Source organism: Lepidochelys olivacea (assembly GCF_965140295.1).
Source record: "Lepidochelys olivacea isolate rLepOli2 genome assembly, chromosome: 14".
Taxonomy (NCBI): domain Eukaryota; kingdom Metazoa; phylum Chordata; order Testudines; family Cheloniidae; genus Lepidochelys; species Lepidochelys olivacea.
In genome coordinates, this window is record NC_140424.1 from 35,893,322 (window position 1) to 35,910,958 (window position 17,637).

The 17,637-nt window shown below is 47.9% G+C and overlaps 1 protein-coding gene across 4 annotated transcripts; it reads left to right on the forward strand.

Moving 5' to 3' along the window:
• The first annotated feature begins 1,553 nt into the window (after positions 1 to 1,553).
• LOC311530562 (uncharacterized protein) lies at positions 1,554 to 14,744 on the forward strand. Of its 4 annotated transcripts, none has more exons than XM_084647347.1 (5): positions 1,554 to 1,732; positions 2,649 to 2,818; positions 8,742 to 8,868; positions 9,476 to 9,589; positions 9,987 to 14,744. In XM_084647347.1, the coding sequence occupies exons 2-5, from the start codon at positions 2,741 to 2,743 to the stop codon at positions 11,279 to 11,281; spliced, it is 1,614 nt and encodes a 537-aa protein (XP_084503473.1). In that variant the 5' UTR covers positions 1,554 to 1,732; positions 2,649 to 2,740; the 3' UTR covers positions 11,282 to 14,744. The 4 variants fall into 4 exon arrangements, with proteins under 4 accessions (XP_084503473.1, XP_084503475.1, XP_084503474.1 ...); XM_084647349.1 differs by having other exon boundaries at positions 2,730 to 2,818; XM_084647348.1 differs by lacking the exon at positions 1,554 to 1,732 and adding an exon at positions 1,751 to 2,006.
• Positions 14,745 to 17,637: the final 2,893 nt, after the last annotated feature.

A 17,637-nucleotide genomic window follows, 5' to 3' on the forward strand; every position in this document is an offset into this window, starting at 1 on the left:
TGCCCCCAGCCTAGCTAATACAGGGAATGCATTAAAGTAAAACTAAGATGAATCAACCAATGCCTGGGCATTGCACGACTCCCCCATCACAGTGGGGGAACACTAGAGAACCTTTGGGTACAACTGGGCCAAATCCCTCTGGGCCCTGCAAAGAATACACCCAACCAGAGATTCTCCAGCCTACAGGGCTGCAGCTCCCCCAACCCCGGACTGTCCTGTTCCCACTTATAGTTCGCCCTCTCCCAGGCCTTTCCTGTTTTGGCCAGGGACCATGGAGAGTCCCTCATGTCCCCAAAGGTGATCTACTGTCCTTAGTTCCACTGCTCCAAAATCTGGTTGGCTGAGGACAAGGCACTCAGCTGTCCGTCCCAATCTCCGACCAGGCCCGAAGCTGTACAACCTCAGCCACCTGCCAACGGGACCCCTACCCGAAACATGGTGCAGAAGGGATCCAGGCACAACCCGTCTCTCCTCACTGAAACCTCCAGAGTGAATGAACCAGAGACAGAGTCCCAGAGACACATGCCCTCTGCTGTCATCCTGGGCTTTGGTCAGCATCCCTGGGGCCTTTTAATTTGGGGGCCCTCCTAAGACATTCACAATTCCCTACAGTCCCACATTCCCCAATGACACCCCCTCTTCAGAGACACAGTCCTCCCTCCAGGAGTTAACAGGGCACAATCCATTCATCGTGATCTAATGAATAGAAGAAATCCCAAGGGAAATAGAGCCATGAGACAGGAATACCTGGGTCCCTGTAACTCAGGGCTCTGAGCTTCCACACTAGGTCCAGGCATCCAGACAGGGTCTCCCCAGAGCGAGTGACTCACACTGCCTTGCTCCATGCTGGAGGGACACCCTTGCGTACACAGCCCCCAGAACTGCTCTGGACTTTACTGCTGCCCTATTACAGAGCAAACTACTAGGTCACTCCTTCTCTCTCCCACCATCTGGTCTCTCTAAGCCAGTGGCTCTCAGCCTTTCCAGACTACTGTCCCCCTTTCAGGAGTCAGATTTGTCTTGCCTACCCCCAAGTTACACCTCACTTAAAAATGACTTGCTTACAAAAATCAGACATAAAAACACAAAAGTGTCAAAGCTACTATTATTGAGAAATTGCTGACTTTTGCATTTTTACCATATGATTATAAAATAAATCAACTGGAATATAAATATTGCACTTACATTTCAGTGTATAGTCTACAGGGCAGTATAAACAAGTCAATGGCTGTATGAAATTTGCGTTTGTACTGACTTTGCTAGTGCTTTTTATATAGCCTGTTGTAAAACAAGACAAGTCAGACTCCTGAAAGGGGGACAGTAGTCTGGAAAGGCTGAGAGCCGCAGCTGTAGCCCCCTTTTATACCAGGGAGCAGGCTCTGATGGCAAGGGAGGGCAGAAGCTTCTTCAGCCCATGTTACTGGGCATTTCTGGATAGTTCAGGCAGCTGGGTAACAGCAAAGTACCAAATCTCCAAAAGAAATAATCTGAAGCAAAACACTCGTCCTTATTCTTCAGCCGAGGAAGGCGATTGGGGAGGTCTCAAGAGGGGATTTGCCCATTTCACACTCTGGTTCCCCCAGGCTCTGTCCCTGCCGACAGAGACTCTGGGCTCTCGTTACAGTGGGTCCCAGGGCGGGCTGCAGCCCGGGTTGTTATCCATGGGGCACAGGAAGCAGGGCTGGGAGCAGCAGCTGAGAGCTGGTGTATCCGGCGCTGGGGCGAGCTCAAGGTAGGTAGGAGGCATTAATGGTACTCTCAGAGGGCAGAGACTGCACCGCTCCTGCATTTGAGTGGTCCGTGATCAAGGCGGCTGGAAGAAGCTGTCGCTGCCTCCATTGTGAGCCGGGAGCGCGGGCTCAGCCGCTGCTGCTCCCCAGCGGGGTGCGGGGAGAGACCTGCATTAGCCTCCCTTTGCATCCGTTCCTCCCAGGGGAGGACTTTCTGCGGTGGCTGCAACCAGCCCCGGGCTCTGCCGAGACCAGCCCCTGAGCCGGAGCCTGCAGGTGAGGGGAGAGACCCGGGGGAAACGGCCGGGGCCGGGCAGGAAAGTGACTCTGCACCGACGGCCCCTCCTCGCCCCAGCTCTGCTCCCGGGGGGACGGGAGTCTGTGAGTCCCAGAGCTGCCGCTGCTGCCCCCCCCAGCTCTGCCCCCCTGAGCGCCTGCAGGAGCCGAGCCAGCGCCGGGAGAGCGACCGCCCCAGGACCGGGCCAGGGCCCGAGTCTCCCAGCCCGAGGGGACGGGAGAGGGGGCAGGAGGGAGACAGGGGCAGAGACTGGCAGGGGCAACAGGAGCAATCAGTGGGGAGGGAGGGAGGTCCGGGCTCCCAGCCCTGCCCAACCCAACCCCATTCCCTGCAGCACCCCAGGGCCGATTGACTTTCCTGGGAGAAGGGGAGGAGCAGGGAGAGGAAAAAGCCAGTTCCTGTCTGGGCCTGGTCGATGCGCTGCCCTGGGGACAGTGTGAGGGGGGATCCCCCAGAGCCGCTCCTTTGATTCTGCTCTTTTCTAGTGTTTGGTTTAAAGACTGTTACTGGGGGGTTAAAACATGTTTCAGTGGGTTTAGTCCTAGTGGGTGTGGGTGGGGCTGGGCTGGGATACGCAGCAATAAAGTGGCAGAGTCTAAATTTAAAGTATCTTTCTGCAGACAAAGAGCCTGGGGAAATCTGTGTGAAATGGACTAAAATCTTTTCTGTAACCTGCCCCATCGCCCTTCTCACCTTGACAGGCTGCAGAATAATGTCCACATCTTGCTCCAGGTCCTCCCATCCTCCCAGGGGACAGGGAAGGGAAGGGGCTGTAATGGAATCAGTGCAGGTAAGTGATTTTCAGGGAGGTGGTGGGGTTGGCCTGCATGTGGAGGAGGGACAGTAAATACAGATGGAGGGAAGAACAGAAAATGAAAAACCTTCTGTTGCATAGTTTGCTCTTTACACAACACACAATATGGAGAAACCCCAGGGGCACATCTGAGTTTTTCTAACTATACACAGAAGTGCAAGGCCTAGCCACTTGTATACATTTACTTGGTCTGGTTTCTGGCAGCTCCTAAGGAACACAGTGAGGGCCGCTAGAGGGCTCACAAACTGTTTAAAGGGATATTACCCACTTCCTACACACTACCTACTCCTGCCTCTTTGATGAAGGTAAATTATTTTTTTAAATGTTCTCCAATACGTTACTGTCAATACTACTATTACTAGAAGACTGCACATTTTGCTACTTCTGTAGGCCAAACTCATTGCACACATCAGAGGCTCCTGGCATCTTTTCATTCCCCTTGGCCCCCACAAGTGTGCCATCCTCCCATCCCTATTTTAGGGGCTCCCTGCAACCCCCCACCCACTCCCTCATGCTACGGGTCTGTGTGTCCCCCCCCTTCCCCATGCCAGAATTCCCCATTCTTCCTCCGATGTCCTCTCCAATCCCCTCTTTCCACATATCGTGTCCCCCATTCTTGCATTCCCCCTATGCCAGGAAAGCTATGTGCCACCATAACAGGACCAGCCACCTCCTGAGCACCCCCTCATGGACTGAGGTTGTGCTGCAAGTGTCCTGACTCAGTTTCCCCTCTTGGTTCCTCCATAAACTTAAAAAGACTTCTCTCTGTTCAATAATACCCCCCTTAAGGTCTGCTTTATTAGCAAAAAGTTCAAAATAAACCCCAAAATATCTTTCTTTCCACTCCCTCCAGCCTTAAACTGCACACAGTCAATTCCCTGACATATTGTCCCAAAACTCCCAGGATCTTCCTTGCAGGAGCCTTTCTCACTCTCACAGTTTTCTCTTCCTGTTTCCTCCTCTCCTCTGGCTCTTTCTAGAGCCCTCTATGATGCCCCATTGAGAGGCTGTTAATGAGGCACAGGCAGGCTGGACCAGTTCTTTTTTAAAGGGCCCAGTCCACCTTGTGACAGCTGCCCTATTCCTTCTCTTCTATTCCACTACGTTTCTGGATTCAGATCCCATCCCCGTTGCCAGTTGGGTCTTTTGCTCTTCACACAACACAAAGAACTTGGAGAAACCACACAGGCAGAGTTGGGTTTCAAATAACAATATTTACTAAATACTCACCAACACCCAAGGCCTAATTACACACACTGGTGCACTGATTTCTTGAGGTTTATAAAACTAGCACACAGTGAGCACTACTAGAGAGCTCACAGACTACTTAAAGAGATACTAACCTACCCTTAAAAAGAAAAGGAGTACTCGTGGCACCTTAGATACTGAGCATAAGCTTTTGTGAGCTACAGCTCACTTCATCAGATACAGACTAAGACGACTGCTACTCTGTAACCTACCCTTATACACTACACCATCTTTAATGTGGGCCCTGAATTTGTGGGACAGGCCCAGTGTAAATTACTATACTTGAGAAAGCAAACGCCTAAAAATGTTGATATCCAAAGCCTACAACTAGAGTGCAGAACTCAGAAGCCATGAGTCACTCCGGAAAGTCAGGAGATGGGCATAGATACACAGGAAGTCTGAATGGACCATTGTGATCAGCTAGTCTGATGTCCTGTATAACTCAGGACTTAGGACTCTCCTGAATTAGTTCCTGTTTGAACTAGCGCATATCTTTTCAAAAAACATCCAAACTGAATTGATACTACTCCAACTTGACATTCCCATGTTTATTCATCCGAGGAGTACATTAGCCCTTTTGGCCCTACCATCATTCTGGGAGCTCATATTCAGCTGATTATCCACCATAACCCGCAAGTCTTATTCACTGCTTCCCAGGATAGAGTCCCCCATTCTGTGTCTATGGCCTGCATTCTTTCTTTCTAATTGTATGAGTTTATATTTGGCCATATTGAAATGCAAATTCTTTACTGACACCCAACTTACTAAATGATCCAGATCGCTCTATAAGGGTGATCTGTCTTCTTCCTTATTTACCACATCTCCAATCTTTGTGTCACCTGCAAACTTTATCAGTGATGAGTTTGTGTTTTCTTCCAAGTGACTGATAAAAATGATAAATAGCAATAGGGCCAAAAACCAATTCCTGTGGGACCCCACTGGATACACACCCACTTGATGATGATTCCCTGGTTACAGTTTAAGATCCATCAGTTAGGCAGTTTTTAATCTATTTAATTTGTGCCATTTTAATTTGATATTATGTTAGTTTTTTAGCCATAATGTTGTGCAGTACCAGTCAAACACCTTTTAAAATTCTAAGTATGATCAGCACTATTACCTTTATCAGCCACACTTGTAATCTCATCAAAAAAAGGTACAGTAACTCCTCACTTAACATTGTAGTTATGTTTCTGAAAAATGCAACTTTAAGTGAAACGATGTTAAATGAATCCAATTTTCCCATAAGATTTAATGTAAATGCGGGGGTTGGGTTCCAAGGACATTTTTTGGGGGGCAGACAAAAGGCATTCTGTACTGTACTGTTGTTGGGAGAGTAGTTAACTCTGGCTTACCCCACACAGGCACAGCCCACTGCAGACAACAAGGCAGGCAAAGACACTAGGAAGCACCTTGCGCAGCAGCAGTGGCAGCTTCCACACAGAAGAACAGGCGCTGACTTTGCCGGGGGATGCTCCAGGCCCGCCTCTTCCCATCCCTGCTCTGCTCCAGGCCCGCCTCTTCCCACCCCCGCTCCACCTCCTCCCCAGAGCATGTCGCGTCCCCACTCCTCCCCCTCCCTCCCAGTGCTTCCATGCCACCAAACAGCTGTTTGGCAGCGCTTAGGACTTTCTGGGAGGGAAGGAGAGGAGCAGAGACGCGGCACTTCCCCTCTCCTCTCCCTCCCTCCCAGCACTTCCCTCGCCGCCAAACAGTTGTTTGGCGGCGGGGGAAGCGCTGGGAGGGAGGGGGAGGAGGCAGAGAAGAGGAACTTGTGCAATGCTCCCTTGTAAAGTCGCTGCTCTTCCACAGAATCCTACAAGCAGTGGACAGAGCAGGCAGCCAAATGACGTTATAAGGGAGCATGGCACAACTTTAAACGAGCATGTTCCCTAGCGATGCAGTGACGTAATTTCGAAACAACATTAAGCGGAAGGACGTTAAGTGAGGAGTTACTGTGGCAAGTTAGTTTGACAGGATATATTTTCCAAAAATTCATGTTGATTTGCTTTAATTACATTACCTTTGTTTAATTCTTTAGTAATCAAGTCCCATATCAGCCACTCCATTCTCTTGTCCAGGTTTGATGTCATGCGGACAGACCTATAATTACTCAAGTCGCCCTGTTTACCCTTTTTAAAAATTGGCACAACGTTAGCTTTCCTCCAGTCTTTTGGAGCTTCCTCAGTACTCCCAGATTTATTGAACAGCAATGTTAACTACTCTTCAGCTACTCCTTAGCCAGCTCTTTTAAAACTCTTGGATGCAAGAGTTGGATTTGCTGATTTAAAAATGTTTAACATTAGTAGCTGGTGTTTAACACCCTCCAGATATACTCGTGAAATGAAAGGAGTTATCGTCATATGATGAGACTATATTATTTGATTTTTTTAACATTCCAGTCATGCCAATCTTCCCACCAAGTTTCAGTAATAACAACTAGTTTGAATTTTTTCTCATTTACAAGCAATTCCAATTTCTTTTATTTTTTACCCAGGCTCCTAGTGTGTAGGCATTAAATAATTTCTTCTTTTCATGTCTCTTGGTGCCTTGAATAATTTTGTTCTCAACATCTTAATCTTTTGGTCTGAGTGCTCATTTGTTCCCTCATTTGTTTTCTCCTTTTGTTATTAGTTTAATGCCCTCTTGATTACTCTAGCCAGCCTGCCCCCTAGCAGATTGGTTTCCCTTCAACAGATATGGAGGCCATCCAACCTATACTGCCCTCTCTCTCCTAGAAGATGGTCCAATATTTCATAAAACCAAAACCCTCCACCCTATACCACTTACCTAGCCAGTGTTTCACTTCCAGAGTCTTCTGCCTTCTGTCTTCCTTCACTCCCAGGACAAGAAGCATCTGAGACTATCACTTTCATGTTCCTTTCCTTTAGCACCCTTCCGGTTTCTCTGAAGTTGTCTGTAATGGGTGAGGTGCCCCATGACAGAGTTATTAATGTCAATACAGACCATCACCACTGGATCCTTGCCCACTGACTTCAGAAGCCCTATCCAATCTCAGAGTGACCCCTCATGTCTTGGCTCCGTCCTGTTGTCTGCCTGTCCCTGGCAGAATGTTCTTTCCATTCTTCTTAGCACAGAATCCCCAACAAGGATCGTCTGCCTTTCTTGCATGGGTAGAGATCTCTTTGCAGGGACGCTTGATTGTCTTGTGGGTTGGGCAGGCATCCTCAGGTATGTCCTGTACAGTTCTCCATTCTGTTTGGTCAGCTAGATATTGCAGTTTCCACACTGAGAACATGATAACAATGCGATACTTCTAGCTGTGTGGAGTTCCTTCTTGTCCTCTTCTCTCTGGTGTTCACGGTTTGCCCATCCTCAACTGCCTCCAGGTGTGGAGAATGTCACCGGGTCTTCCCGCCTCAGTGATTACAAACTGCCACGCCTCCTTCTCTGGTCTCCTCCTCTTCCTGGTTCTGTGGTGGCCAGTTCCATTCTTGAATCTAGGGTGGTGATGCTTCCTGAATTTGGTTGTCCAAGAACTCCTCAGTATCTCTGTATCTGTACTTGTCCTGCCAAACCACTAATCTTTCTTCCAGCATAGCCACCAACTTGCACTTCATCCAAAGGACGTTTGATCTGGCCTCCTTCAGGAAAGAAAATATGGCACATCTGTTGCAGGTCTCAACCACTGTTCCATTGCTGGCCACGTAAAACTCCCTCCCACCACCAGGGGCTAAGCTGCCTGGCCCCAGTGTTTGTGTATTGCATTGCAGCCACAAAACTCCACCTGCAACAGCACACGTGCAAAAATTAAACTTTCCCTGCCGCTGCTTACAGGGAGACACCAACTACTGACCCTCCCTTACCACTGGGAAGGGGGAGCTTCCCTTCTGGCCCTCTCCACCCCCTTTCCTTACCATTGCTTTGTCTCCTCTCTGCCCCAAACAATGTCTTCCCACACAGTCTCCAGTCTCTTCCCTGCCTGCCCCATAGTCATTGGTCTTTCCGATTGCAGTCTCCTGTTTCTCACACCTGCAACGCCATATGCCCCTGCAGCTCCTCAGCCTCTCTGCAGGCCCCACAAACCCCCTGAATCCCCCTCAGCCTCCCTGTGACCCCCACACATTTCCATTTATCTTCATAGTTTCCTGTCCAGTCTCCTAACCACAGAGTCACAGCCGTGCCTGAGGAGAGCAGGGCTTCAGTCTTATTGTTTTCAATGTGAGTTGGTGGCCATCTTTACCAAGGGCAGCGTCACTCTCACTTCCACATGCCACTCCAGGGAAGTGGTGGCCATCTTGAATCAGGACAGTTTGACTCCAGCCCCCTTCCCCCGCAAAGTAATGGGACCACGTTGAACAAGGGAACATGTGTGAGTTCTGTGCCAGGAATCATGAGATTCCTGTGAGCATGGGAAACATCCAAAAATTCCAACTAAATATTGTGAGACTCATGATAAAATCACTGGAGTTAGCAGCTCTGGGCATCATGGTTTCACCACAGAAACAGTGTATTTTTAATGAAAGCTTTGAGAAATATCCCCTTCCCCGGGGCAGTTCCCTGCTCTCTGTGGGGAGGGGGATTTTCCAGCCTTGCCCACGACTGAGCTGGTGGGATTATGGCTGGGGGAACAGGTCCTGAGTGGGGGACTCTGGTGGGATTATGGCTGGTGGGATTATGGCTGTTTCAGGGGCCGGTGACCTTCGAGGCAGTGGCTGTGTATTTCACCAAGGAGGAGTGGGCACTGCTGGACCCCAGTCAGAGAGCCCTCTACAGGAACATCATGCAGGAGAACTATGAGACTGTGACATCTCTGGGTAAGGATTCCTGTCTCCTTGGTTATTAGAAGCTGGGGTGTCTCTGAAGATTCTGGGTTGGATTCTGCTCAGGGTTCTTCCCTGTCCCCTTAGATTTCAGGAGGATCATCCCATAGTCCCCAGAACCCATGGGGAAGCGTCTGCATCCTCTATGCCTCCTCCTATGGGAGAGGAGATATGGAGACATAGTGGGGTGCTAATACATCTCCATCCCCAGCATGTCCGAGAGAGAGGAACATACCATCCATCCTCTCTATCTGTGTTTTTAAATATGGGCACACACTGGTACGCAGACAGATGTTATGTGTCCCTCCCTTCCCAGGACTGGCTCTATACCCAAAAAGGGCTCTGGTGTCACCACGATTACAAAGGGGTAAGAGGTTGCACAACTGTGCTTTGCCAGAGTCATATAATCCCCAGTGTGTGGAAATCCTTGAGTCTCCTGCAGGGGGAACTGCAGGTCTCACAGGAACCATCTGATCATCCCAAAGGGGCTCCAGGAACATTTTTCCATCTGTTGCATTTATACAAGGGCACCCACCCAACTCATCTCTGGTCAGAATAACTGTAAAATTCTTGTCTCTTCTGTTCTCTTTCCCTGGAGCAGGTTTTCCTATTCCCAAACCGAATGTGATCTCCCAGCTGGAACGGGGGGAAGAGCCTTGGGTCCCGGATCTCCAGGGCTCTAAGGAAAAAGAGATCCTGATAAACATCCACACAGGTGAGGAATTGGTTAAATGGACGCAGAAACCACCCACCATTGATGTCAATAGCTTGGATTCCCACAAAGGCCCCATGAGCTACCCCAGTTCTGCCTCATCTCACCCAGGTCAGGATTGTTCCCACGAGGTGTCATGTGATTCATGGCTTCCTGTCTGCCCTGCCTGACACCTGGCTGTAGCTCCCTTCACCTGGAGTTGTTGGATGGGATATGGAGGCAGAATTGGTTCCCTCTCTTCCGGAGAAAGGTTTTGGAGGAGGGGACATTCAGCTCCTGCTTTTTTCAATCTTCCCAGCAGTTATTTTGGTTTGCTCCCCACTTTGCACTCTCCTTTCTGAGGTTCCCTTTCATCTCAGATCAAGTTGATATTCATGTCTGAATTTTCACTCTGTCCCAGGAGGGGATGGGACGGTGACTGAGAAGGAGGTGGAGAATTCTCAGCGGGGAGGTCCCGAACGGCAGTCAGAAAGAGCTGAAAGGAAAAGTCCCTGCTCAGAACTCCAGGAAGCAACCTGCAAGAGTCAGCTCAGGCCAGAGAGGCAGCTGGGAAACCACAGAGGGAAGACACGGGGTAAATCCACTCACCGTGGAGGAGTTTTGAAAGACCTTCCCGAAGACACGATCCAGCCAGGAATCTGCACTAAAGAAAAAATGTATGATTGTGCTGAGTGTGGGAAAAGCTTCAGTTGGAGATCCCATCTTATTGTACATCAAAGAAACCACACAGGGGAGAAACCCTATAACTGCCCCGAGTGCAGGAAAAGCTTCAGTCGGAGCTCTACCCTGATTATACATCAGAGAGTCCACACGGGAGAAAGACCCTACAAATGTCACGACTGTGGGAAGAGCTTCAAGCGCAGCTCAGAACTTCTTTCTCATCGACGAACCCACACGGGAGAGAAACCCCATAACTGCCCTGACTGTGGGAAAACCTTCAGTGATGGCTCAAACCTCATTAAGCATCAGAGAATCCACACGGGACAGAAACTCTATAACTGCCCTGAGTGCAGGAAGAGCTTCAGTCGGAGCTCACACCTTATCACTCATCAGAGAATCCACACGGGAGACCGTCCCTTCTACTGCCCTGAGTGCGGGAAGGGGTTCAGTCGGAAGGCTCATGTCATTACACACCAGAAAACCCACACTGGAGAGAGACCCTTTCGGTGTCCCGAGTGTGGGAAAAGCTTCATTCGGAGCTCAGACCTCACTATACATAAAAGAATCCACACGGGAGAAACACCTTATAAGTGTTCTGTCTGTGGGAAAAGTTACAAGCAGAGCTCAGAACTTATTTCACATCAGAGAAGCCACACAGGAGAAAGACCTTATAACTGCCCTGACTGCAAGAAAAGCTTCAGTAATAGCTCCGACCTTATTGTGCATCGGAGAATCCACACAGGAGAGAAGCCCTATAAATGCTCCGATTGCGGGAAAAGCTTTGGTCACAGCTCGGCCTTTATTAGACACAGGAGAATCCACACCGGCCTGAGGCCCTATAATTGCCCCGAGTGCAGGAAAAGTTTTGCTCAGAAATGGCACCTTATTAGACACCAGAGAATGCACAATGGAGAGACACCCTATAAATGTTCTGTCTGTGGGAAAAGCTACAAGGCAAAGGTCTCCCTCGTGTCTCACCAGAAACTCCACACAGGAGAGCTGTCCCTGTGGGGCAATGGGTCTGTGCTCCCCTGAAGCAAAGTGTAAACCTGCTGCAATTGAGGATGGGCTGAGTGGGCGCAGCAGGCAGGTGGATGGTTTGGATTTCACTGAGGGCGGCTGGTGAGGCCAAAGGAGGGGGGAGTGCTGGGCACTGGGGAGATAAGTCATTTCAGGGTCTGGGGGGAGCAGGCGATGGAATTAGGGGGGAGACATTTTGTGCAAGTTCCACACTCGCTTTCCAATTTAGCAGGGAGGTAAAAATTCCCTGTTGCCATCCAGTCATCCTTGCAGTTCCTAGGGCCCTTGAGGACAGATGCACGCAGACGTGCAGTCATATGGGGCGTAGTTATAAAGCAGCCGAGAGCTACTGCTCTGAAGTAACAGGATTTCAGAGCAAGTCTTGGTGTATTGAACATCCCTGTAGACATGCGGAGGTGCACTGGACATTGGGGAATCCATGGGGGGAGATTCCCCCGAGAGGTTTGATTGCCCTGTTCCTGAGAAGCCAACAGTGAGAGCTGGGGACTTGGGACGTAGCACTCCTGGGTTTGGCTCCTGGCTCTGAGAAGAGAGTGTGGTCAGGTGGCTAGAGCAGGGTGAAGGAAGTGGGAGTTAGGACTTCTTGGTTTAGTAGCCAACTCTCCTAGTGTCTTCTTGTGTGACCCTGTACCAGTCACTTCCCCTCTCTGTTGTCCTGTTGCTCCTGTCTCTGCCCTGGGGATAGTAATAGTCGCCCACCTCCCTGGAGAGTTGTGGGATGTCACTAATCACTGTGTGTTCATCGATTCTAAGGTCAGAAGGGATCATTGTGTTCCCCTAGCCTGACCTGTATAGCGCAGGCCGTAGGCCTTCCCTGAATTAATTCCTGTTTGAACCAGAGCAGATCTTTTTTTAAAAAAACATCCAGTCTTGATTTAACAATTGCCAGTGATGGAGAATCCACCACAAGCCTTGGGAAGTTGTTCCACTGTTGAAAAGTTTGTGCCTTATTTCTAGGCTGAATTTGTCCAGCTTCAAATTCCAGCCATTGGATCTTGTTAGATCTTTGTCTGCTAGACTGAAGAGCCGATTGTCAAATATTTGTTTCCAAGATACTTACTTAGAGACTGTGATCAAGTCACCTCCTAATCTTCTCTTTTCTAAAATAAATAGATCAAGGTCCTGGAGTCTTTCACTATAAGGCATGTTTCTCAAGACTTTAATCATTCTTGTGGATCCTCTCTGAACCCTTTCCAGTTTATCAACAACCTTCTTGAATTGTGGACACAAGAACTGGACACAGTATTCAAGTAGCTGTCACACCATTGCCAAATATGGAGGGGAACATAATCTCTCTACTCCTACTCAATATTCCCCTGTTTAGACATCCAAGGAGCGCATTAGCCCTTTGGGCCATTGGCAGCTCACGTTTAGCTGATTATCTACCGTGACCCCCAAGTCTTTTTCAGAATCACTGCTTCCCAGGATACAGTCCAGCATCCCTGTAATTAAGGCCTACATTTTTTGTTCATAATTGTATGAGTTTATATTTGGCCATACTGAAATGCATATGGTTTGCTGGCACCCAACTTTGTAACGGTCCCCAATCTGTGTGTCACCTGCAAACTTTATCAGTGATGATTTTATGTTTTCCTCCAGGTTACTGATGAAAATGTTAAAAAGCATACCGCAAAAAACTGATCCCTGCAGGACCCCACTAGAAACACCCACTCAGTGATGATTCCCTATTTATAATTATATTTTGCAACCTGTCCGTTAATCAGTTTTAAATCCATTTAATATATGCCATGTTGATTTTGTATCATTCTAGTTTTTTAATCAAAGTATCATGCAGTACCAAGTCAAATGTCTTACAGAAGTCTAAGTATATTCAATCAGTACCATTACCTTTATCAACCAGACTTGTAAGTTCATTAAAAATAAATCAAGTTAGTTTGACAGGATCTGTCTTCCATAAACCCATATTAATGGGGATTCATTATATTACCCTCCTTTAATTCTTTATTAAGCAAGTCCCGTATCAGCCACTCCATTAATTTTCTCAGGATCTGTAAGGCTGGCAGTCCTACTATTGCCTAAGTCATCCCATTAACCCTCTAAGCACAACATTAGGTTTCTTCCAGGCTTTTGGAACTTCCTTAGTGTTTCAAGAGTTATTTTAAAATCAACATTAATGGTCTAGAGAGCTCCTCAGCTAACTCTTTTAAAACTCTTGGATGCAAGTTATCTGGACATGTGGAATAACATAAACTGCTTAACTTTAGTAGCTGCTGTTTAATATCCGCACAAGATACAATTGGAATGGAAAGAGTGTTGCCATCATATGATATAACTACATCATCTATTTCATTTTTGTTCCCAGATACAGAACAGAAATTATTGAATACGTCTGCTTTTCTGCGGAAAGGGATCTGGGGGTCATAGTGGAGCACAAGCTAAATATGAGTCAACAGTGTAATGCTGTTGCAAAAAAAGTGAACATCCTTCTGGGATGTATTAGTAGGAGTGTTGTAAGCAAGACATGAGATTAGGCCTCAACTGGAGTATTGTGTCCAGTTTTGGGCACAACATTTCCGGAAGGATGTGGACAAATTGGAGAGAGTCCAGAGAAGAGCAACAAAAATAATTAAAAGTCTAGAAAACATGAGGGAAGATTGAAAAAATTGGGTTTGTTTAGTCTGGAAAAGAGAAGACTGAGAGGGAACATAACAGTTTTCAAGTATGTAAAAAGTTACAAGGAGGAGGAAGAAAAATTGTCTTTCTTAACCTCTGAGGATAGGACAAGAAGTAATGGGCTTAAATTGCAGCAAGGGAGGTCTAGGTTGGACATTAGGAAAAACTTCCTAACTGTCAGGGTGGTTAAGCACTGGAATAAATTGCCTAGGGAGGTTGTGGAATCTCCATCATTAGAGATTTTTAAGAGCAGGTTAGACAAACACCTGCCAGGAATGGTCTAGACAATACTTAGTCCTGCCACGAGTGCAGGGAACTGGACTAGATAACCTCTTGAGGCCCCTTTCAGTTTTATGATTCTATGAATATTGGCATCTTCAGCTAGAAAGTTTCTTTTATTACTGTATTTTATTATTCTGCCACTGTCTCATTCTTCCCTAGCTCTCTCTGTCAGGGAGAGTGTTTTACTGAGTCAAAAGGTTTTAGCTGGATTCCCTTGTCCCTGATTTCAAGCCGAGACTCAGATCACAATGTGATTATTCCTGAAATGACTGCCCTGGGAGGGAATTCACCTGGTCTCTGGATGATGGGGGTCTTGTGTTTCTGGACATTTAGATTTTGGTTGAGTCTTAATTTCGCATTGAAGTTTTTTCAACATTGGTTTCTGCTTTCCTGAATAAAAGATTTATTGCAAACCCTTCATCTCCCTGGGCATCTTGGGGAATTTCCTCAGTTCGTGAGCTTAGCACAAGGCTGGATACACAGACACCTCCAGCGGGGGAGCAGCTTGTCTCCTCACCAGCAGCATCTCTAGTGTCTATTCTCTCTTTCAGCTCAGTGAGGAATCCAGTTGTTCCTGGGCAGAATCTTGACATTTCCCCGAGGACACAGAGCAGCTAAAGGGCTCTCAAACATCCTGGCTGGACTCCTTCCCAGGCGTTTGCTTCCCATCAGGTGTCTGGCTCCTGGTTCTAGTTTTCTGGTGCTTTCTGTGATACTAACTCCGTGGTGTCACAACTGTCTCTATTGGGGAAAAGGGGATTTATCCCCTAGGCACTCTGCTGTCCTGTTCTCTGTCCCAGCTGCCAGCTCCATTGATCAAAAATTGGGCCATCAAACCCCAACACCAGGGCTCTGATTTCACCCCCTGCCCTGGACCTGCTTTGGAGGGGAGCGAACAACTGCAGCCACCAGACAAAACATCCACTGTTTTTGTTATGTTTTTTTTTTTGTTCTACATTTGTACTATGCCTTTCACAATGGGATTCTGGATCATAACTAGGGCTCCTTGGTAATACAATAATGGAACAATAATATAAGGTTCCTAAAAAATCCCCTACCACGATTGGATCTGCTTTAGCCATTTCCATTCACCAACCCCTAGGAAGACGGAACAAGGTGGAGCAGGGTGTGGTGGTTATTTTGGCGATAGATTTCTCCTTCTGTTCTTTTGATTCCTTTATCAATTTTCTGTCGTTTTGAGAAGGGTGATTGGGGAGGGTTCAGGAGCTTTAGTGCATTTCACAGCCAAGTTCCGGACTCCTGTTTCCATCCCTATCCCTCCCTGTTGCTGTCACAGTAGAGACTCTGAATTCCTCTACAATGAGAAAAACTTGTATTTTCAAAAGCCAGTTACAGTTACTTGGGACCAATCATTTCCTGACCTCTCCCACCATTTGCACATTCCCAGCCCTGAAGAGCAAGGACAGGGGAAGCTGAGGCCTTCTAGATCCTGAATTGTTCCCTTAATAAAAACTCCTCAGCAGGTATTTTGGTTTGTATTGATGTGAACAAACAGATCAAAGCAGATTACCTAGTAAATAAACAAAAACAACAAACTGAGCTTAATATACTAGTGAAGTAGGATATGAATTACCAAATTCTCACATAGAGTGATACACAAGCTGGCAGATTCTTAAGGCACAAGCTGCCTTTGCTTTGCAGCTTGGGTTTCCCAGGTTTTCATATACAGGCTAGAAATCCCTTTAGCCTTGGATCATCACTTGCCCCAGTTCAGTCTCTGTTCCTCAGGTGTTTCCAGGTGTGTTGTTGTAGGGAGAGAGAGGTACCATCATGATGTCATTTCACCCTTTTATATCTTCTTCCCACTTGCTGGAAAGCTCTTTTGGTGTGACCTGGGTCAAACAGTTCCCATTATGTAGTGCTATCTCTGAGAGGTTTCTATTGTACACAGTTCCTGGGGTAATCGTTGTTCTTGTGTGCATTTCCTCAATAAGCCATTAACATTGTTTGGCCTTTTTACTGTTGTATCTGAAAGGCTGCTTGTGGGTGTTTTCAACCTAAGAACATGTTTCAGTAACACATACATAGCCAAACTTCGTAACTTCACATATAATGATAGCACATACAATCTAATGAGATATTATTGTCTAGTAAATCAAAACTTTTAGAATGATACCTCACAAGGCATAATTTGTGCAAAACATATCCTAATTATATAACAGTGGTGAATATGGGGGTGTCAGGGTGTCACACACCCATCCTCTCCCTTGGATGGGGATGGATTAATGTCTCCACACTGTCTCTGAATTGCCTCTCCTCTGGGAGCAATATAGGGGGGATAGGCTTTCTCTCAATGGTCTGGGGACTATTGGGATGATTCCCCTGAAATATAGGGGACCAGGAAAGGATCCTGGGTAGAAGTGATTGAGGTACTTCAGAGATATCCCTACTTCTAATACCCAAGGGACCAGGATTCCTGACCCAGAGAGGTCACATTTTGATAATTCTCCTGCATGATGTCCCTGTAGAGGGTTCTCTGAGCATGGTCCACCAGAGCCCCCTGCCCCTGGGAAGCAGGGCCTGACACGCCACACAAAGGGATTTCTCCCTGTGTCTGTGATGCAGTATCTGTTGGACACTGCAGCCGATCCATTCCAAAATCCCAGGGAATGTTCTAGGGAACCACTGGCAGCATCCTGCTGATTGGGTGAAAATGAAAACCAGAAAAGCCTGATTTAGAGACCAAATCCAGCTGCAGGCAGAGGAATCCCTCTGGTGCTCCCTGCCGCTGTGTGCACATCACGGGCAGTGGCTGAGCTGGCTGCATGGTGAGATCATACAGCCTGGACTGTACCAGACATAACACAGCCTTAGAGGATGGCTTTTGGAGGGACCTGGAGGGGCAGGAGTTGGGTTTGGGGGGGGGAAGCAGCAGGGACTATAAGGGTGGTGGAGGGGAGCCAGTGAGAGTGGGGGGAAGGAGTGACCCTGGGGGGGAGTGAAAGTGGAGGGGAGTTGGGGAGAATGTGGGGAAGGAGTGAGGAGGGGAAATAGGGATGTGGAGGGGACACTGGGGTGAGGAGTGTGGTGGGGGGAGAGGAGGGAATAGAACAGTAACTGTTTATACTCTGAGTGCCGTGCTGGGGGTGTCTGTAACTCCCGTGACCCCCATATATGGCCCCCGTTCTGCTCTCCACTACCCCTCCCCACTCCCTACACATCCTCTCCCCACCCATCACATTGCAGTGTAATCTGCCATCACCTGCTGTTCTCCATACAGATCACATGTCACAGGACCAAGGCGCTCTCTCCCAAGGGGCGCACAGCTCAGCCAGCGTGAGAGAGGCAGTGTGCCGTCCTGCAGTGACTGGTTAAACCCCTGTGAGATGCAAGCCCATCCCCTGCCTTTCCAGGAGGCTGATGGCTGGGGCACACTCTGCACTGGCAACAGGCCTCTGATATCAGCACGTCCA